The sequence below is a fragment of the Leiobunum rupestre genome, chromosome 10, assembly GCF_980474605.1.
Source record: "Leiobunum rupestre chromosome 10, qqLeiRupe1.1.hap1, whole genome shotgun sequence".
Taxonomy (NCBI): domain Eukaryota; kingdom Metazoa; phylum Arthropoda; class Arachnida; order Opiliones; family Sclerosomatidae; genus Leiobunum; species Leiobunum rupestre.
Window position 1 is genome coordinate 33857128 of NC_143393.1, and position 19301 is coordinate 33876428.

The following is a 19301-nucleotide window of genomic DNA, read 5'->3' on the forward strand; positions in this document are numbered from 1 at the left end:
CAGTTCACACTATACAATTAATCGGGCCACTTAATTGTATCCAATTTTCTTGATTACAATTAGTTGGAGACATTTAAGTGGCCCAATTAATTGTATAATGTGAACTGGGCTTAAGACTAAATTTCGAGCACTCGAAACCTAAGCCTAAATCATCGAGTACTTGAAACCTAAGCCTAAATTATCGAGTACTCGAAACCCCCTTTAAAGCTAAAAAAAATTGAAACTCGACTCGAAACTCGATATTAAAAATTTTTGGAACTCGAACTCGACTCGAAAACCAAAAATCCGGACTCGCACATGCCTAAAAATTTCTGAAAATATATTAATGATTATGTCCCTATCATTCTGTAAAAAAAACACCTAGATTTTGGTTTTGGTGACAATTCCCCTTTAAAGACAATTTAACTTTGGATACTTTAAGAAGTGCACAATGACGTCATGTAGAAAAATCACTGAATTTGTAATAAATAAAAAATTATCGTTCATTTTATTGTACATTATATAAATATCTTTTCATTCTCTCGTAATTCGTTTCATTGAGTGTCATTAGCTTTCCTCATGTCAGTAAATAAAGCCTGAAAGCGATAAACAGTATTAGATAAATGCTGAAAGAGAGTCATATGAAGATTTATAATTACTTTAACAAATTTTTTAAAAACTTTCACATCACAAACCAAAGCTCGACAATATTCTTCAACCTGAACAGAGGAGAAATTTAAAGAAGGAAGAAGGAATTGTTTCAAGAATCCAATTAGTTCTTCGCCCCTTTTTTCATAAACAGTCTTAATACATAATGCACTTTCAGATAATGCCTGCAAATACAAGGTATTAAATTTTACGTAAAATTATAAGCTATCATTAAAAAGCTTACCAAAACCGTTTGGGCATCAGATAAATCAAAAGTTGATTTCATGGGTGCTTCGAAACAAGCTGGCACAATAGATTTATACATAAAATCAAGGAAACCTGGAGGAGGGGCAAATTTTTCGCCTTTATCGCTATTATCCACTGCCCATAACTCAACCATTTTCCGCAAGATTCCAAAACAAGTTTTTTGAGCCTGAAAGGTGATAAGTAAAATATAGACCAACATAGTCATACAAAGCAATAATAACAAACTTACTACTGGATCAGGAAAACTAACAGCTCCTTGAATAACAGTCAAAATAACCTGTTCCATATTCCGAGTATCTTTTTCAGAAAAAATAACCAAATAAGTTACTGATAATTATCTAACAACGCCACTGTCGGTTAAATTATTACAAACGACAATAAACTATGGTTTGACAACCAAATTTTAAAAGAAATAGAGAGCTATACTTTGCTTAAATTATGTACATGATTTACGAATAATATTCTAACTGCCATGAAGGTGTATTTTGCCTAAGTAAAGTTATTTATTCCCTATTAAAATTAGGTAGTTTAACCAGTTTGTTGTTATTTGTTATAATTATCTAGTTTATTCAACAAATGCTAACCTTGTTGGGAAATAACTTCAGTGATATTATTAGTCAAGAGAGCAGCAATAAACATGAAATAACTTCTTTGCAGCATTTGACGTTCTCTTTCCGCTTGTTGGTCATTTTCTTCGATGGGAGCATTTAGGGCCGCAAATATCGCAGAAACTAAAGGCGCAAAAACTCTTTGCAAGAAGGGTACCATTTCCTTCTGAAACAGCCAGGACAACTGGAATCGTTTAAATCAGAAAACCAACTGATCTAGACAACTTGTCTAGAGTTTTTTTATTTTGAGAAGCAATTCTAACGCAGCCAGGTTGCAAAAATTTTCTTACCTTAAATTTTGTAATGATTTGATTGATTAAAGGAATGAACTCTTGGATACTGCGAATATCCGCTTCTTTCAGGAGCTGCTCAGCTGCGGTTGGAATGAAGGGTAAAATTTCCTCCTCCAAACAAACCACCATACGATGTAGAAATTGCCGAATACTTGATTGTAGAACATTGTGATCATGTGAAACCTAGCAAAGTAGATAAACAAGCTTAATTATATTCAAAAACAGCGGAAGTTTAATGAAATTTTACTTCTAAGGCTTGCAAGAACACTTTTAACGTTTCTAAATATACAGGTACACAGCCACAGTTTTTCATAGTTTGCTGATTAGAAAATGCTTTACTGGTACGGCTACAACCAAAAAAAGATATATTATACGGAAAATAGAATTTGATAAAATTATATCATAATAACCTTGTAACTGCCATAGCGTGACTTATTGACTCTATGTAAGCTTTCCTTCTACTAGGATCTGATTCATTTCTACCTCTTAGTAGTAAATTCTCAAACTTTATAAGAACTGGAGTTAAAAGATTTTTCAACAATAGTTGCTTCTTCTGTATAAATCAAAGATTTGTCAGAAAATAAAGCAATAATTTGTAATAAATTTAAAAATTTATCTTACAGCCGCTTCAAATTGACTTGAAACAATTAAAATAGCGGAGGCTTCGTACAAGTAGAGTTGGTCATCGGGTGACAAGGGATACTGATGATGAGAATGAGGTGTTGAAAATGAGGAACTGGGAGGGTTCTCGGGAAAAGGATCGGCTAAAACTAAAAGGTCTTGTAGTCTTTTTAAAATTTCTTCTGTAAAACCTTGAATATGAGACCTACGAGAAGATAGAACTCCTCGTTAAAATGTTTAGTCTGCTAACTAAACACTTACGAATCTATAGTAATTTACTTGAGACATTTGATGAATCTAGAAAACAGGTACGACGTGCGACTTCTAACTTTCAGATTGCTATTTCTTAATCCTCTTTCATCCATAAACGCAATCTAGGCATGAGAATGTTCAATTTGATAGTTCACCAGAGGTAATTTATGTAGTAATCTTACCAAGACTTCAGGAATATGATGTGGTTCATGCAAGAAAAATTTCTCGTATCTGGCAACAGTTTCAAAGTACTGAAGGGTAACTGCCATATGAACGTACGTACTTACTCCAGAGCCGACCATCTGAAATATAAAAATTTCTTGAAAAATTTCCTTGAGTAAAATATTTACTTCTACCACACCATTTTCATCATTTGGGTCATGTGAGAAGCTTGTTCCGCAGCTACCGGATCTAAACTTGATGCAGCTGCTCCCGTCACAAAGTGATTTCCATGTACAGCCTATAACAACAGATTCCCCCAATAAGCCTTAAATATTTTCTAACAGGAAAGGAGTAAGTTAAAAACTTACCGGAAGAGCTTCGCCCAGTAAATAAAGGAAGGTGATAGCAGCCTCTACTTCGTTAAACCGTAGACTTCTCCAGCTCTGAAGGGTTGACACAATCATTTCTTTGGTTTTCTCTAAAACTAGCTTCCTATCCAACTGAGCCAGATTGTCAAATAAAACTTTCAAAGATTTGCGGTATTCGTCAAATTCCGCTTCATCTTCCCCTTGATGAATAAAATTATAACCATTGTCATATTTGTACTTTTTGATTACTAAAAACAAAAGTGCCTGAAAATAAAACTTCAGTATATTAAATTGTTTGAACATTGAACCGTAAAAAAATACCTCAGCATTTTGCTGATCTTCGGCTCCATAAGGAATGGCCGAGCCTTGAGTAAAAGCCCTTTGTTTTAGAAACTGAATGTAATCCCTGGCAAATTCACAGACAGCCAGAGATACATCATCATTTTCATGGCTCAAAAATTGGAGTAACAGTGGGACTTTCCTCTGAATAGCGTTAGTTGTGGTTACAAGGATTTCTAAGTTTGCGCACCCTCCTTTAATAAGTTTATTCCAGCTTGATAACAAAGCTTCTCCCATGCCATTTAGCAAACGAGCTAGTTTGGCCACAAAATCTTCATCATGATCCAAATACCCCTAATAGTAATAATTTAAATTAGAAATATTTACAAGAGGATATTTATTATAGTTTTAAAAGAGATGTATTACGTTATTGTTTATAGATAAAATGCCTGCTTGTTCAAGTACAGTAGCAAAGGATTCTACTAAATTTGTTTTGGCAGCTGGTTCCATTCCTTTGGCAATAACCTCATGGACGCAATCGCAAGCTGCTTCTCTTAACTCAGACATGGAGAAGAATGGAACCAAGAGGGAGACGAAACTCTCATTAGCAATCAGGTCAATATCAATCCACGCAACATATCCTCCTAGAACTTCTAAACACAGACATACAATCTCAGGGTGTTCAGTTGCATACATTGCCTGTACAAAACAAACTAATTTAATAAAAACAATATACTTCACATGTTGCAAATGACATACCATGATAGAACGCCAAGATTCAACTAATTTTGGAATGCAATCATCTCTCATTGTGTCTTTGATTAAAGTATTCTTTTCTAATTCGCGGTTAGTTCTAATAATTTCCCGATCAGCAACTTCAGAGTTAATATTTAACAATATCCTTAAATAAAAATCCACAACAGCTCGATGGCCAGTCGTCAGTAAGTTAATTAAATCATTAAAAAAAGTTGGCCACCTATAGGGGTAATCTACCAGGAACATCAAGGTAAAGACTTGAGCGGCTTTGTTTAATATAAATGATTTTTCCAATGTATCTAACGTACACTGCGTACAAAGAAAAATAGACAATGATGCAATTTGGTATAGAAAATTAACCAAATGATTGCGTTACCTGTAATTGAGTATATTGTACCAAGAATCCTTTTAAAAATATTTGATCCGCAACTTTACATTGAGCGTATCTAAAATTAAAATCTCGTTATTACCTTGTTAAGCGTGGAACTACCATTGGTGAAAAAATACTTACTTATTTTTCACAAAATGCTCAACCACTTGCAAACAGAAAAATTTTACATAATCTGGCCTAAAAAATGTCAAAATATTTTAGCATGATTTTAATGAGCATGAGCATCTCAAAATAAAAACATAACTGTTGAAGACTGTCAGGTGAAATTAATGTCTGTATACATATTTTCCATCCCTCTTCAGAATTTTTTAGATGTTCAAAATATTGGAGAGCCTGCAAAATTTAATTTACGTCAAAATAAATTGAAATTGATCAATGTTAGAAACCAATAATTACCCTTGCTTGTGATGTGGGATCATTATGAGACACAAGGCCTTCCATTAATTGAAAGTCCATTTTATTATTTAATAAGGGGAATGTTACCCTACGCCGGTAAAGATTTTAGAACATTTCGCCCATTCAAAAAAATCAAAAATGATGCGTCGCAGCGTCGGTCGCCTGTTTAGGACAAGGCCTATTTACCAATATTGAAAATATAAAGGTCACATACTTGGGACGATGAATTCTAATTAAATAAACAAATACATAGCATAATAAATCGTCGAATAGGTACCATATTTAATGAAATGTTATTTCATTTAAATAGTAATGACAAATTGGTTATTACATATTGAAACGTGTGAAAAACGTGGTCCACTCATTGAGTTGGGAATATTTATCTATCTAGATACTCCCTAAAATGCATAGGTGGCATAGTTGGCATAGTTCCGGCATAGGTCGATTTCCTACCGTAAACGTTGCTACTATAGCAAGTAAACCAAGGAGCGGAATCACTATTAATAAGGCATTGCGGTTTTGTATCAGGCATAGCTGTTTTCGTAGGTCGGCATTGCTTTGACACTTTAAAGCTTCCGAAAATAGGCAGTAAAACGATATTGTTAATTAAATTATCAATATAAAATATATAAAGTTATATAGATATATATATATTTGTATATAAAGTTTTCATATTCCCTGGAATAAAGCGAGAAGACCATTGTATAAGATGAAAAGTTGATAATTAAAATCGGAAGCAAAAATGTATTGTTAATTAAATTAATTAGAAATATATAAATATAAAATATATAAAAAATATATATGTAAATAAAGTTATTTTATTATCTGGCATAGGTCAGTATTTGGCATAGCTTTTTTCATTTTCTGGCATAGTTTTCTATTTGGCATAGGTTTTCGTTTCAATTATAAATATATAAAGCTAGCTATATATATGTATTATAATGTAAAATATATAAAGCTATACTTATATGTAAATAAAGTTATTTTATTATCTGGCATAGGTCAGTATTTGGCATAGCTTTTTTCATTTTCTGGCATAGTTTTCTATTTGGCATAGGTTTTCGTTTCAATTATAAATATATAAAGCTAGCTATATATATGTATTATAATGTAAAATATATAAAGCTATACTTATATGTAAATAAAGTTATTTTATTATCTGGCATAGGTCAGTATTGGGCATAGCTTTTTTCATTTTCTGGCATAGTTTTCTATTTGGCATAGGTTTTCGTTTCAATTATAAATATATATGTATTATAATGTAAAATATATAAAGCTATACTTATATGTAATTAAAGTTATTTTATTATCTGGCATAGGTCAGTATTTGGCATAGCTTTTTTCATTTTCTGGCATAGTTTTCTATTTGGCATAGGTTTTCGTTTTAATTATAAATATACAAATAAAAATATATAAAGCTAGCTATATATATGTATGTATATATATGTTAAATATATAAAGATATACTTATATGTAAATATATATGTAAATAAAGTTATTTTATTATCTGGCATAGGTCCCTATTTGGCATAGCTTTTTCATTTTCTGGCATAGCTTTGTATTTGGCATAGGTTTTCGTTTTAATTATAAATATATAAATAAAAATATATAAAGCTAGCTATATATATGTTAAATATATAAAGATATACTTATATGTAAATATATATGTAAATAAAATTATTTTATTATCTGGCATAGCTTTTTCATTTTCTGGCATAGCTTTCTATTTGGCATAGGTTTTCGTTTTAATTATAAATATATAAATAAAAATATATAAAGCTAGCTATATATATGTTAAATATATAAAGATATACTTATATGTAAATATATATGTAAATAAAGTTATTTTATTATCTGGCATAGGTCCCTATTTGGCATAGCTTTTTCATTTTCTTGCATAGCTTTCTATTTGGCATAGGTTTTCGTTTTAATTATAAATATATAAATAAAAATATATAAAGCTAGCTATATATATATGTATATATATGTTAAATATATAAAGATATACTTATATGTAAATAAAATTATTTTATTATCTGGCATAGGTCCCTATTTGGCATAGCTTTTTCATTTTCTGGCATAGCTTTCTATTTGGCATAGGTTTTCGTTTTAATTATAAATATATAAATAAAAATATATAAAGCTAGCTATATATATGTATGTATATATATGTTAAATATATAAAGATATACTTATATGTAAATAAAATTATTTCATTTTCTGGCATAGCTTTCTATTTGGCATAGGTTTTCGTTTTAATTATAAATATATAAATAAAAATATATAAAGCTAGCTATATATATGTTAAATATATAAAGATATACTTATATGTAAATATATATGTAAATAAAGTTATTTTATTATCTGGCATAGGTCCCTATTTGGCATAGCTTTTTCATTTTCTGGCATAGCTTTCTATTTGGCATAGGTTTTCGTTTTAATTATAAATATACAAATAAAAATATATAAAGCTAGCTATATATATGTATGTATATATATGTTAAATATATAAAGATATACTTATATGTAAATATATATGTAAATAAAGTTATTTTATTATCTGGCATAGGTCCCTATTTGGCATAGCTTTTTCATTTTCTGGCATAGCTTTCTATTTGGCATAGGTTTTCGTTTTAATTATAAATATATAAATAAAAATATATAAAGCTAGCTATATATATATGTATATATATGTTAAATATATAAAGATATACTTATATGTAAATAAAATTATTTTATTATCTGGCATAGGTCCCTATTTGGCATAGCTTTTTCATTTTCTGGCATAGCTTTCTATTTGGCATAGGTTTTCGTTTTAATTATAAATATATAAATAAAAATATATAAAGCTAGCTATATATATGTTAAATATATAAAGATATACTTATATGTAAATATATATGTAAATAAAGTTATTTTATTATCTGGCATAGGTCCCTATTTGGCATAGCTTTTTCATTTTCTGGCATAGCTTTCTATTTGGCATAGGTTTTCGTTTTAATTATAAATATATAAATAAAAATATATAAAGCTAGCTATATATATATGTATATATATGTTAAATATATAAAGATATACTTATATGTAAATAAAATTATTTTATTATCTGGCATAGGTCCCTATTTGGCATAGCTTTTTCATTTTCTGGCATAGCTTTCTATTTGGCATAGGTTTTCGTTTTAATTATAAATATATAAATAAAAATATATAAAGCTAGCTATATATATGTATGTATATATATGTTAAATATATAAAGATATACTTATATGTAAATAAAATTATTTCATTTTCTGGCATAGCTTTCTATTTGGCATAGGTTTTCGTTTTAATTATAAATATATAAATAAAAATATATAAAGCTAGCTATATATATGTTAAATATATAAAGATATACTTATATGTAAATATATATGTAAATAAAGTTATTTTATTATCTGGCATAGGTCCCTATTTGGCATAGCTTTTTCATTTTCTGGCATAGCTTTCTATTTGGCATAGGTTTTCGTTTTAATTATAAATATACAAATAAAAATATATAAAGCTAGCTATATATATGTATGTATATATATGTTAAATATATAAAGATATACTTATATGTAAATAAAATTATTTTATTATCTGGCATAGGTCCCTATTTGGCATAGCTTTTTCATTTTCTGGCATAGCTTTCTATTTGGCATAGGTTTTCGTTTTAATTATAAATATATAAATAAAAATATATAAAGCTAGCTATATATATGTATATATATGTTAAATATATAAAGATATACTTATATGTAAATATATATGTAAATAAAGTTATTTTATTATCTGGCATAGGTCCCTATTTGGCATAGCTTTTTCATTTTCTGGCATAGTTTTCTATTTGGCATAGGTTTTCGTTTCAATTATAAATATATAAAGCTAGCTATATATATGTACATATACGTATTTCATTAAATCAAAATTGCGTTTTTGGTCGTGAGTCTTTTTAACTACATTATTATTTCATTAAAATGGTTTGATTTTAAAACATTTAAATCCTATACGCGAGGACTCCTCATCAACCCGCGAACGCACCATTGTGAAAATTGAATTTAGTACAAATCGATATAAAGAAAAAAGCGCCATCTTCCTTACTCCGCCCAGCTACTTGGAGCGCGTTCTTAAGGTGGTCTTTTGCTATACAGAGTGATGCCTAACGTATGTTGGTTACTTTCGGAGCGCATTGTTCGCACGGAGTTTATCATACCGGGTGTTGACTATTCTACGTTGAGTAGGTTCAGAGCACATTATTTACGGCGGCCATTTGTTATACAGGATGTTTCCTGAGTCATATATAGCTTACTTTCCGCGTGCATAATGTACGAAGGTTATTTATTTTACCGCGTGCTGACTGCAATATGTTGCTCACTTAGGTTGTTAATGTACAAGGCGATTAAATGTTTGTAAAAATTTAAATTTTATATGAATTACATACCTAACACATCGGGAGTTTGTTTACCTACATATATATGACTTTAGGTAAGATATTTCTACGCACAGCGGCTTGTCTTAAATTTTTGGTACGTCATGGTACTTTATATAATTTTGTATAGAGCTTTTTTTCCCGCACAGTTATATGACATAGCTTTAACTACTTGGCAGAGTTATTTACCTTAATGTGATATTTTTATACGTTATATTACGTTACATAAAATCATCATATTTGTTATCATAATTCTCTATGTACACACGGGGAGGGTTCTTAAATTTTAATTCGTGATATTATCTGTTGAGTCTCCGATAGAAACCCAACTGGGTAGTTTCCCTTACGGATATATAAGAATCAAATTTGATTATAAATTGTATCAAAAATTGGGCAGATCAAAAACTTATTTTCGTGGTGTTATATACTTAAATAAATGATTAATGTGAAATAGCCAGTTTGTTATAGTTGATATCACGAGGGCATTGGTTTTATATTTTTACTATATAATAGTAATATATAATATATAATACTATATAATAATAATAATGGACGGTTAAATAAAACCTGTTGAACGATTAACCTTGAAGTAGTAATACAAAGAGCCAGGACATGCTTTTAAAAGCGTTATATTTTACAGCGCGCACCGCTTAATATTTCAATATAGAAGGGCTCGTTCCATTTCGCACGCGCCTCTTGAAAGTCCAAAAATTCCGCGCGCGCTATCAACTTTAACATTACAAATAAATCTAACAAAGACACGTGACTATTTTATTCCGTGACGCGCGCATGCGCGTCGAGGAGGAAATAAAAGAGAGCGACATTAATAAGAGCAACATGTTATACTTCTACTTTTAACAAGTTGGATAAGCGTAAAAATTTATAGAAATAACTAAGGAAGCTCCTATTATATAAGATCGCATATTCTTACTCATGCATTTTATTATATACTTTTTTCAAAACACTTTATTTACTTATACAAGGCGGTTTTCCTGGCATTGTAAAAAGACCTATATGCTACAGTAGAAATAACCTTTAATTAGTACCAGAAGTAAATGAACCAAAATTTTAAAAGGTATTTTCCTTAAATATTAAACATTGGATATACACGTCACCACCTGCTAATGGCTAGATAGTGGAGCTATGAAGACCCTGAAACTTCGGTTTATTTACTTTTGTTACTGCTAATATTAGAGTATAGATGGCTCTTCTATGTATAAGCTTCTAATTTAAATTAAATTAGATACACGGGATAATTTTAATATTAGGTGGTGTGGCGGAGTGGTTAGCACTTTCGCCTGATTAAAAGGGGTTTTCCCTTGAGTTCTTCGGTTTCCTCTTTCCATAACAATTTTTAGAGGTTAACGGTAATAGTTAGTGTAGGGAGCTGTTGGCTCGCGTGCAATGAATTACTTAAAATTCGCTAGATGACTTGGGCCTAAATTGGTGCCTTGGGTATTAGCCTATCTGATTATTATTATTAATTTTCATTATGTAAGTTGGCTTAGAAATGTTTAATTATCAATTAAAAAACTTTTTTAATTTAAAGAATTTTATTTTTTTAATTGTCCTTTTTAAAAGAAAGTAAAGCTTCTTCTTCCGCTTCATCCATGCTTTCCTTTAAGAAATATTTATAAATTTTAATATTAATATTAAATAAAATGACTTTTGTTTGGTGTCATTATACTTATTTGGGTTGTCCTTGGCCACCCTCCTGTGGGAAATCGGCTACGGATGATGGGGTCCGGGTGGATGCCGGTTGAGTTTGCTCCAGGTGAGGAGCGTTCGGTAGCCGTGGTCCTTCATTTCGGTGCAACGGAGATTGCCCCATTGGAGGCCTAGTTGCGGAGTGGGGGCGACGCCTAGAAGAAGAGGAGTAGTAGGGAGAATGTCTATTTCCTCCGCTGCTACTCCTCCTCTTCTGTACACGGCAATCTGTTGCCATGTGGCCCTCCTTTCCGCAATTGCGGCACTTCCATCTCTGAAGGACCAACCGCTTTCCCGTATGCAGAACATTCACCCGGAGTCGCCGGATAACGTCTCCTCCCAGTTGAATGTCCGGCTCCCCCAGGATCGATTCCCTCACCTGGACATTGGTCGTCACACGCGGGCCGTCCACACTTAAACTTACTATGAAATTAAAATATATATATTATTACTCGTAGTGGCTTCCTAAACGTAAGTCACTGATTTACACTTACGTGTCAGGTCCGCGTGCCCAATCAATCCGGCATCCCCCTGCTGTCTCCGTCTTTCCATGTAGGCGATGTTGAGACTGCGCCAAGAGTTTAAAGGAATTGTAGTATCTTCTTGGTTTGATAGCGCAGCCTCAACATCGATTCCATTCACCACCACATTGATTCTACATATTAAAATCAGTTATCACGTCTACCTCATTATTTACTTTTTAACTATGATAGATTACCCAAAATAACTCTACGCAATAGAAAGAAACCATTGTCTACCTAGTCTATAGAGAAAATTTAAGTACAGGGTGAAAGCCTTGGCTTAGGAAGAAATATCAAGAGTTATTTAAGGCGAAGAATTTAAATCACAAGTCAGTATTGTAAATGATAAAACACGAATAAATGACGAAGCTTATAAGAAGGACACATACGCGCCTTACTCATTGTCTAACCGAAAACTATGTCACGTGGTGATTGTAGGGGCAATTTAAACTTTTGGTCAAATATAAATGTAAATATAATTATTAGATAATTCTTCCAACAAAATAAGCAGAAAATTTACTGTATGATCTATGAGACATAAACATATTTACCGTCTGGCCATTTTTATCGGTCCCTGAAATAAGCAGCGTCAAAGCGGGGAGTAGTGAATTCAGCGTCAATTTCCGTCAAAGCTTTTAGAATAAAGTAAGGTTTACCATACCAACGGTACCCATTTTATAGTACTCGTGAACCCCCCTCTACCCTCCCTTTTGAAAATTTCCCGTGTATATCCAATATAAGAAATCTCAGAACCTTTGTTCAGTGGCCCTCTTCAATCACACACTTTCGCGAGTACCCCTTCTCTGGGGGGGGGGGACTCTTGCACAGTAAGGGACAGTATTTCTGTCGCCAATTTCCGCTGTCTCCGTGTGAAAGGGGACCAACACCCTGAGCATAGGTGGAAATATTTTAAGAAACGTCTTGGGGAAATTCCATGACGTAGATGGGATTTTTGACTCATCTTCGACTGGTTGTGTCAATCCAGCTCCACAGTAAATAATTCAGCGTTGCCATACGTACTATAATTATGTTACATAATTTTGCATTATATTATAAATGGTAAAATTATTTTGAGAGCGTACTATATTGTACCAAAATGTACTATATTTCCAACCTATTGTACTATAATGGTTCTATTTTAATGTTTACATTATTTCTACTATTAAAATATTCCATTACGCTGTTGACTTCTAGTCCAAACGTGTGAAATAGTGGAAAATAAAATTTAACAATTTTTTTGAACTTCTCAAATATCGCTATAAAATTTTGTATAAGTGACAACTTACTAAAATTAACTATTTTTGATAATTTCTTATTAACTAAAATATTACGCCCACGTTCAAGTGCTGCCAGATCATTCGATACTGACTACATCCACTCCACATAGAGAAGCGACACGTCGTGAGAACATTAATCGGCATGTTTTTCAAATTGAAAGTAAATAATACCATAAGTTTATTATAAACTTATGATAATACTATATTATATTTTTTACCCTTTGTACAATAATTCGGTCAGAAAATTTGGCCACGCGGAGCTCCAATGTAGAAAATATAAATTAAGTGTAGAATTTAAGTTTATTAGAATTAGAACTTTAGTGTATCAATAAAATTTAAATGTAACAAAACTAACAAATGTAAAGGGTAAAAATCTATTTAGTTGTAAACAAAATGTAAATCAATTTGTAACGGAATTTCCCGTGAATATTTCAACAGCGGTAAAAACCACTCCTAAGGTATGTAAGCCAGCGGATAAAATTCGTGTAGTCAATTATAGTACGGTGCGCGGATAAAGGTTTAGAGTTCCCGATAAAACTAATCGGTCTAATCGAAATAGGTAGCGAGCTAAAATTAAAATGCTCTCCGCGGTCTGTTGGATCCCGCTAACGACGTAAGTTAAATTCAACACCAATGCGTGGGGAGTGTTATTCGGACCTAGAAGTTTCATTTAACGTGTAGCTACTGCCCTTTATGTGAATTTTCGTAATAGTATTTAAAAAATTCAGAATTATAAAGCTTAAGCAGTCACCATGATTTTTAATTCATTAATCTCTTACAGTAGCATTAGTATTAGAATAAGTAACATAATACCCCTAAGTATGACATTAGTAAAATGTTCTACTACATCCTTTCTTCCATCACAGTGACGTTCAAAATGTTTAGAAATAGCGCCACTCGGTAGCGGCGGCATGAAGTCGGTAGTGAGAGAAACAAACTTTCAGAAATATAAATTTTCTCTTTTACTCGAAATTCCCATTGTGTTGAAAAAAATCGTTCACTTCCACAAATCACTCGTAGCTTCTGTTAAACATGGTGGGAGAAATGTCAAATTCGTTGATCCACCATAAAAATGAAAGTTGATACTCCCTTTAAGCAATATCATAATTGTATAAATTTTTTACATAAGTGTGACACTGAGAGCTATTCACAAGACAGGCATTACGGGCTTCGTCGCCGTTTTGCGTCCGCTTGCACACTTGGACATTGATAGCGCCTCGCTAGGGTGAGATTTTATTCGTATGATGACGTCACTCCGTTACTAGCTCTCAGTAAAATATTCCCCAAAGTGAGAAACTTATGGAAGAATATTATAGACTTATGGTAATATATGTGAAATTATTAAACAACACGATTTCACAAAAGGGAAAACCAACGAGCATAGGCACTACATTTTTGTCGTGGAATGTCTTTGTACCTTTTTCTGTGGGACTGGCTGTCGCCTTTACCATTACTGAGGAGTGAGGATAATGGAGAAATACTTTAAAAACCTTTGGACATTCTCGCTAAAATAGTGTGGGATAATCCTTTCTTTCTCCTCTGACCCTCCCATGGAAAAGGGTACAGCGTTCTCGTCGGCCGCCCGCGTGGCGTCGCGCTCAGAACACTTCAATAATAGAGACATTGAGCCGGCACAAATTCAAACGTGAACGGAGAACGCCTACAACGTAACGTATAATATAGTTATCCCTTTTTGAGTTCAAAGCTAAAGCGCGGGATTAGGCTCTCTATTTTCACATTTCAAACGCGTAAGCGCAGAATTTTAGGGCACCGTATTAGCTCCGTACAGGTGGATTTCAAAATTTAAATTTTTTAATTTCCCAGTTAATATGAATAGCTGTTTCTTGGCAGTAGTTTCTGCGCAGCAAAAGGTTCAGCAATTTTTCAGAAACCAAAATCATAATTGAATGTCCATATTTCGTCGTGATTTGTGTTTTTTGCGGAATTAGAAAACAAAATTAATATGTAGCACTTATTAAAAATAAAAAATTATTTGAAAGAGCGCTCTTTAGCATTTGTGAAATTATTATATAGGCATATCCTTCGTTTACTACTAATTAACTTGATTTTCTTTGTTTGAAATAAGTATTTAAAATACCATTTGAACAAATAATAAATTGCTACTAGCAATCTATAAATAAGTAAAAATCCCCGAAGAAGGAAGAAGAGTTCCTCCGAGAAGTTGGATTTTTTAGATAAATAAATTGTGAATTTTAAAACCGTTTTAAGTCTCTTTTCATTTAGTTCTTTCACAATGTGCTTCTCTTCACTTCTATGAATAAGACCATCAGTATATATTTTTATCTAAGTATGATACTTTTAATTCTTCACCTGCAAATCTTTTTATTGAAATTCCCCTACATCATAGCGGTTTCGTGTCCTATCGCTCTCGCGTCTCGTGCAGCCTTTGACAGACTCGTCAGAGGGAAGTTTTCATCCTGTGAGGACGTCACCTCGCGACTAGCTCTCAATACAATTTTTCATGCTTATGGAATAAACTTATAGACTTATGATATTGCTAAGGGACAAAGATAATAAGTTTCATTATGGCGGTATCGCGATAAGTTTAATTTAAGATATTTGCTTCAAGCTGGAAAGAGCTTTAGTGACTTTACAAAAATGAAATAATATAATATAATAAAGTTGGGGGAATAAACAATATAACAAATACCATAAGTAACATAATACCCCTAAGTATGACACTTGTAGCCTTGCTCATGCATTTTTATTACTACATCCTTTATCCAACGATAACCCAGAAGAACGACTAGCAACTCTGTAACCCGGAATTTTAATACTCTGTGGGATTTGATTTTTTTTATTGGTCATCGAAAAGGTGTCAGAGTTCAAATTTAGCCAATCATATAGCGCTACAAAATATTATGAGGTACGAAATAGCCGTTATGGTAGTCGGCTTATTAGGCTTAACTCCATCGGAAAATTATACGTAAATACTAAATATTATTAGGGTCATTTTCAAAGTTTGAACTGAAAAAAAATTATTGCGTAATTAGCAATTGTAAAAGTTATTCCAGAAATTTGAAAAAGGTTAATTCTTACATTTTAATTCATCAATTCATTTTAAATTTGATCACAGCGAACAAAACCAGGCATTCATCCAGGTACAAAATACAAGTACATTCAAATTATAATAGTAAAAATCTGGAAGAAATTGTAATAAAATATTCGTAAACTAAATGAGAAACCTTTTTACATTAAAAACGTAACAAGCTGAAGGTTTTTTAACGTCTACAGTATTTGGTGCGTAACATTGATAAACATCAATGAGAGTGATCTTGTCAATATACAATAATAATAATAATAATCAGCTAGGCTAATACCCAAGGCACCACCTTACGCCTAAGTCATCAAGCGACTTTTGAAGCCATTAATTCAGGTGGCCGGGTTACAATGCGTAGGAGGGTGGTGGCAAGCCCTGCATGCCACGCGATCGAGCCAACAGCTTCCTACACTAACTATTACCGTTAACCTAGACAAGTTTTTATGGAAGGGGAACTCGGGGGAAAACCCCTTAAACTAGTGATCCACAAATTTCGAGTTGTTGGTGAATTTCTAATATAATACCATTTGCCCGATATAAAGATTTAATATTGTTGGGGAAAATACATACAATTTCTTTAATTTCTTCCGTTGTTAAAGTTTCCGTGGCGAAAACGAAATTAGGGCGGGTATAAGCCTTAAGCCTAAAAATGACTGTTTTCAAAACTGCGGGAATCACGTTCCCGGAAGTTGGGTTAGATTAGTTCATGGTCGTCCATTCCGTCTGCCTTATAATCCCTCGACTCAATTTATCTCTATGTTTTTAATCCGAGTATTCCCCAAGTATTTAATTTTTTTTATGTTTTTCGTGAAAAGCGAATATAAATTTAATAAATCGCGTGAAATTGATAGCCATAGAGATCAATATTGCTAGACGTCAACTGAAAGGACACACGCTTTTAGATTTTAATAGATGTTATTTAAATTAAATGAATAAAAAGTAACAAAATTAATATGTTACCTCTAACACCACTCTTTCTTAATTTTCCAAGTCTTAGAGCGCACCCTACATTTGCCAGAGGGTTAAAGCTTTTTGTAGCACGCGTGCAAATCGCTCGTGCGAAGAATTTACACAAAAGCCATGTTTTGTGACGTAAGAGCAACATATTCTATTTTTTTAACTTTTTATTCCTTTTATTTTACAGAAACAACTATTAACCACATAGATTTTACCATTTTATTTGCGCGCGTCCATATATTCCCTCAAAGCAATATTATTAGAAAGAATCTACTTATGTTACTAAGAACGAACGAGCCTAACTTATCTCTCGAACGGAAATCCCACATTTTCCCAATTGTATAGCGCCATCTAGAACCGGTCGTAAGAAAGAGTTCTCTTGTCTTCCAAAAAATGCGTGTAACTATACTTATAAAAATTCGATTCAATTGTTAATTTACTTCGTGCAGTTGTAATAAAAGTGGGATTTAACGATTTCATTAAATTAATATAGAAAAATAGATGGTAGATTCTGAAGTCCAGAAACAAAAGCGTATTGTTTCAATTTGAAACACGACTTGAAGTCTGGCCTAAGTAGTACTTCTTGCTTCTCTAATTCGATCTACTCCACGTTCTCAGTCGCAAAAGTTTATAAATTACCTATTACAATTTTATTTAGAGAAAAACATCAAATAAAATGTATTATAAACAAATATATATATATATATATATATATATATATATAAATAAATAGATAAATAAATAAATAAATAAATAAATATTGCTTCAAAATAATATATTAGCTATTACTTTACTAATAAAATAAAATCATAATGACAAAAACAATAAAAGGCTTATAAATATTTTAAATATTATTATATAATGTTATTATATAATTATAATTATTCGTCGACTTTTTGATATGGGTTTATGATAAATAAAAAATATTATAGAAAATCTTTACAAAAATAAAAACATTTTATTGATATTATATTATTTTAAAATAAAATAAAAGAGGCCGATTTTAATACTTATTTAAATGTTACTTATTTTTATGTAAAACTATAAAATTAGAGAAACTTCGTTTACCTCATCCCAAAAGATGGGGACAGTGTTATAAAGTACCTCTTTTATCCGCCCATCGAAATAGCAGTTTCTTTACGCCGCTACAGTAAGTACGTACTCATTTGTAAAACCGAGATTCGTTAGCTCACACCAGCAAAGTGTTCCGTTTCGAATTGATTTTACTAACAATACTTACAGTGAATTTTAACTTTTAATTTAATTTTATAATATTGCTACTTTCGTCGTCGGCGGACACTGATTTTCAACTCACCATTTTATTTTACATTACTGCCACATTTCTCGTCCAGGATCATCAACTTTAAAAGGTAATACATATTTTTTATACTTATTATATTTTTATAGTAAATTTATACCTCATAACATTAACAATTTTTCTTACTCACAAAATGTTAATTTAAATTGAGATCTTATTTTATCTGCGAGCCAATAATTTTAATTTCGTTCTAATTATTTGCATCCCAATTTAATACCGATTAAAAATTGCAGTTCATATTTTAAAAATATTTTATAAATTTATTCTTAATTAAATCAGATTGAAAATTTCGTAATTATTATAATAATAAGGCGAATTATTTTCCCTTTTCCAAAATGGTCGTTTTTATTTAAAGTTCTTTCTGTTTTACGCGGCCATAGCCATACTACTCTATAGCTTAGCTCATGCCTTGCGATCACGAGATTTTGTTTTCGTCGTTACCTTTTAAAGAGCCCAAGGATTATAAGAATTTTGACATTTTGGGTCCGCTTAATGTTCCGTGTGTCTCATTGTTAAGCAGAGGCATGCTTATGAGTGAATATGTTACATATGTCATGAGTAATCCAAGACAAATATGAAACTTTATAATAGCTTTAATACAACAATATTATAAATGAGACAAGTCGGCAGAGACGACATGAAACACATGAGATGGTTAGACCTAAGATATTTTTCGTTCGTGCTAAATTCATATTAAGACCGCGTGGGCGTTTTAATCCCATCTTCTGGGGTATCATTTACGTTTCTCCTTCGAACGACCCCTGAGATATCAAATGCCCTATTTTCTGGGACCATATTTGACAAAATTAGTATTGACATGTCGTTTATATTTGTCACCTTAACGGCTGCGAAGGAACATAATCCGTCACTGAGTGTTAGGTTCGGAAACAGGGTCGCTAGTGTGTAACACAATTATATAAGTTTTATGCACCATGCGTTAGTGCCTCCGCGAAATTGACCTCAAGAGTGGTTAAATTTAAATTAAATATTTTT

At 31.8% G+C, this 19301-nt stretch overlaps 1 protein-coding gene across 4 annotated transcripts; it reads right to left on the bottom strand.

Moving 5' to 3' along the window:
• Positions 1 to 457: 457 nt before the first annotated feature.
• Positions 458 to 5394, bottom strand: LOC149925476 (exportin-T-like). Of its 4 annotated transcripts, none has more exons than XM_090160644.1 (21): positions 5352 to 5394; positions 5021 to 5249; positions 4869 to 4957; positions 4745 to 4801; positions 4610 to 4679; positions 4237 to 4542; positions 3904 to 4176; positions 3520 to 3831; positions 3199 to 3462; positions 3030 to 3128; positions 2851 to 2970; positions 2696 to 2790; positions 2417 to 2621; positions 2206 to 2348; positions 2043 to 2142; positions 1793 to 1978; positions 1479 to 1686; positions 1124 to 1191; positions 872 to 1060; positions 639 to 812; positions 458 to 575 (listed from the first exon to the last, which is right to left on the bottom strand). In XM_090160644.1, the coding sequence occupies exons 2-21, from the start codon at positions 5078 to 5080 to the stop codon at positions 534 to 536; spliced, it is 3060 nt and encodes a 1019-aa protein (XP_090016770.1). In that variant the 5' UTR covers positions 5081 to 5249; positions 5352 to 5394; the 3' UTR covers positions 458 to 533. The 4 variants fall into 4 exon arrangements, with proteins under 4 accessions (XP_090016770.1, XP_090016771.1, XP_090016768.1 ...); XM_090160645.1 differs by having other exon boundaries at positions 1479 to 1668; positions 3199 to 3474; XM_090160642.1 differs by having other exon boundaries at positions 3199 to 3474.
• Positions 5395 to 19301: the final 13907 nt, after the last annotated feature.

Bases quoted from the DNA above. Each gene is read 5' to 3' on its own strand.
- LOC149925476 (XM_090160642.1), bottom strand. From the start codon at position 5,080: ATGGACTTTCAATTAATGGAAGGCCTTGTGTCTCATAATGATCCCACA. The intron at 4,958-5,020 runs GTAATTATTGGT...TAAATTTTGCAG, and splicing joins ATCCCACATCACAAGCAAGG to GCTCTCCAATATTTTGAACA. The intron at 2,791-2,850 runs GTAAGATTACTA...TCTCATGCCTAG, and splicing joins ATCATATTCCTGAAGTCTTG to ATTGCGTTTATGGATGAAAG.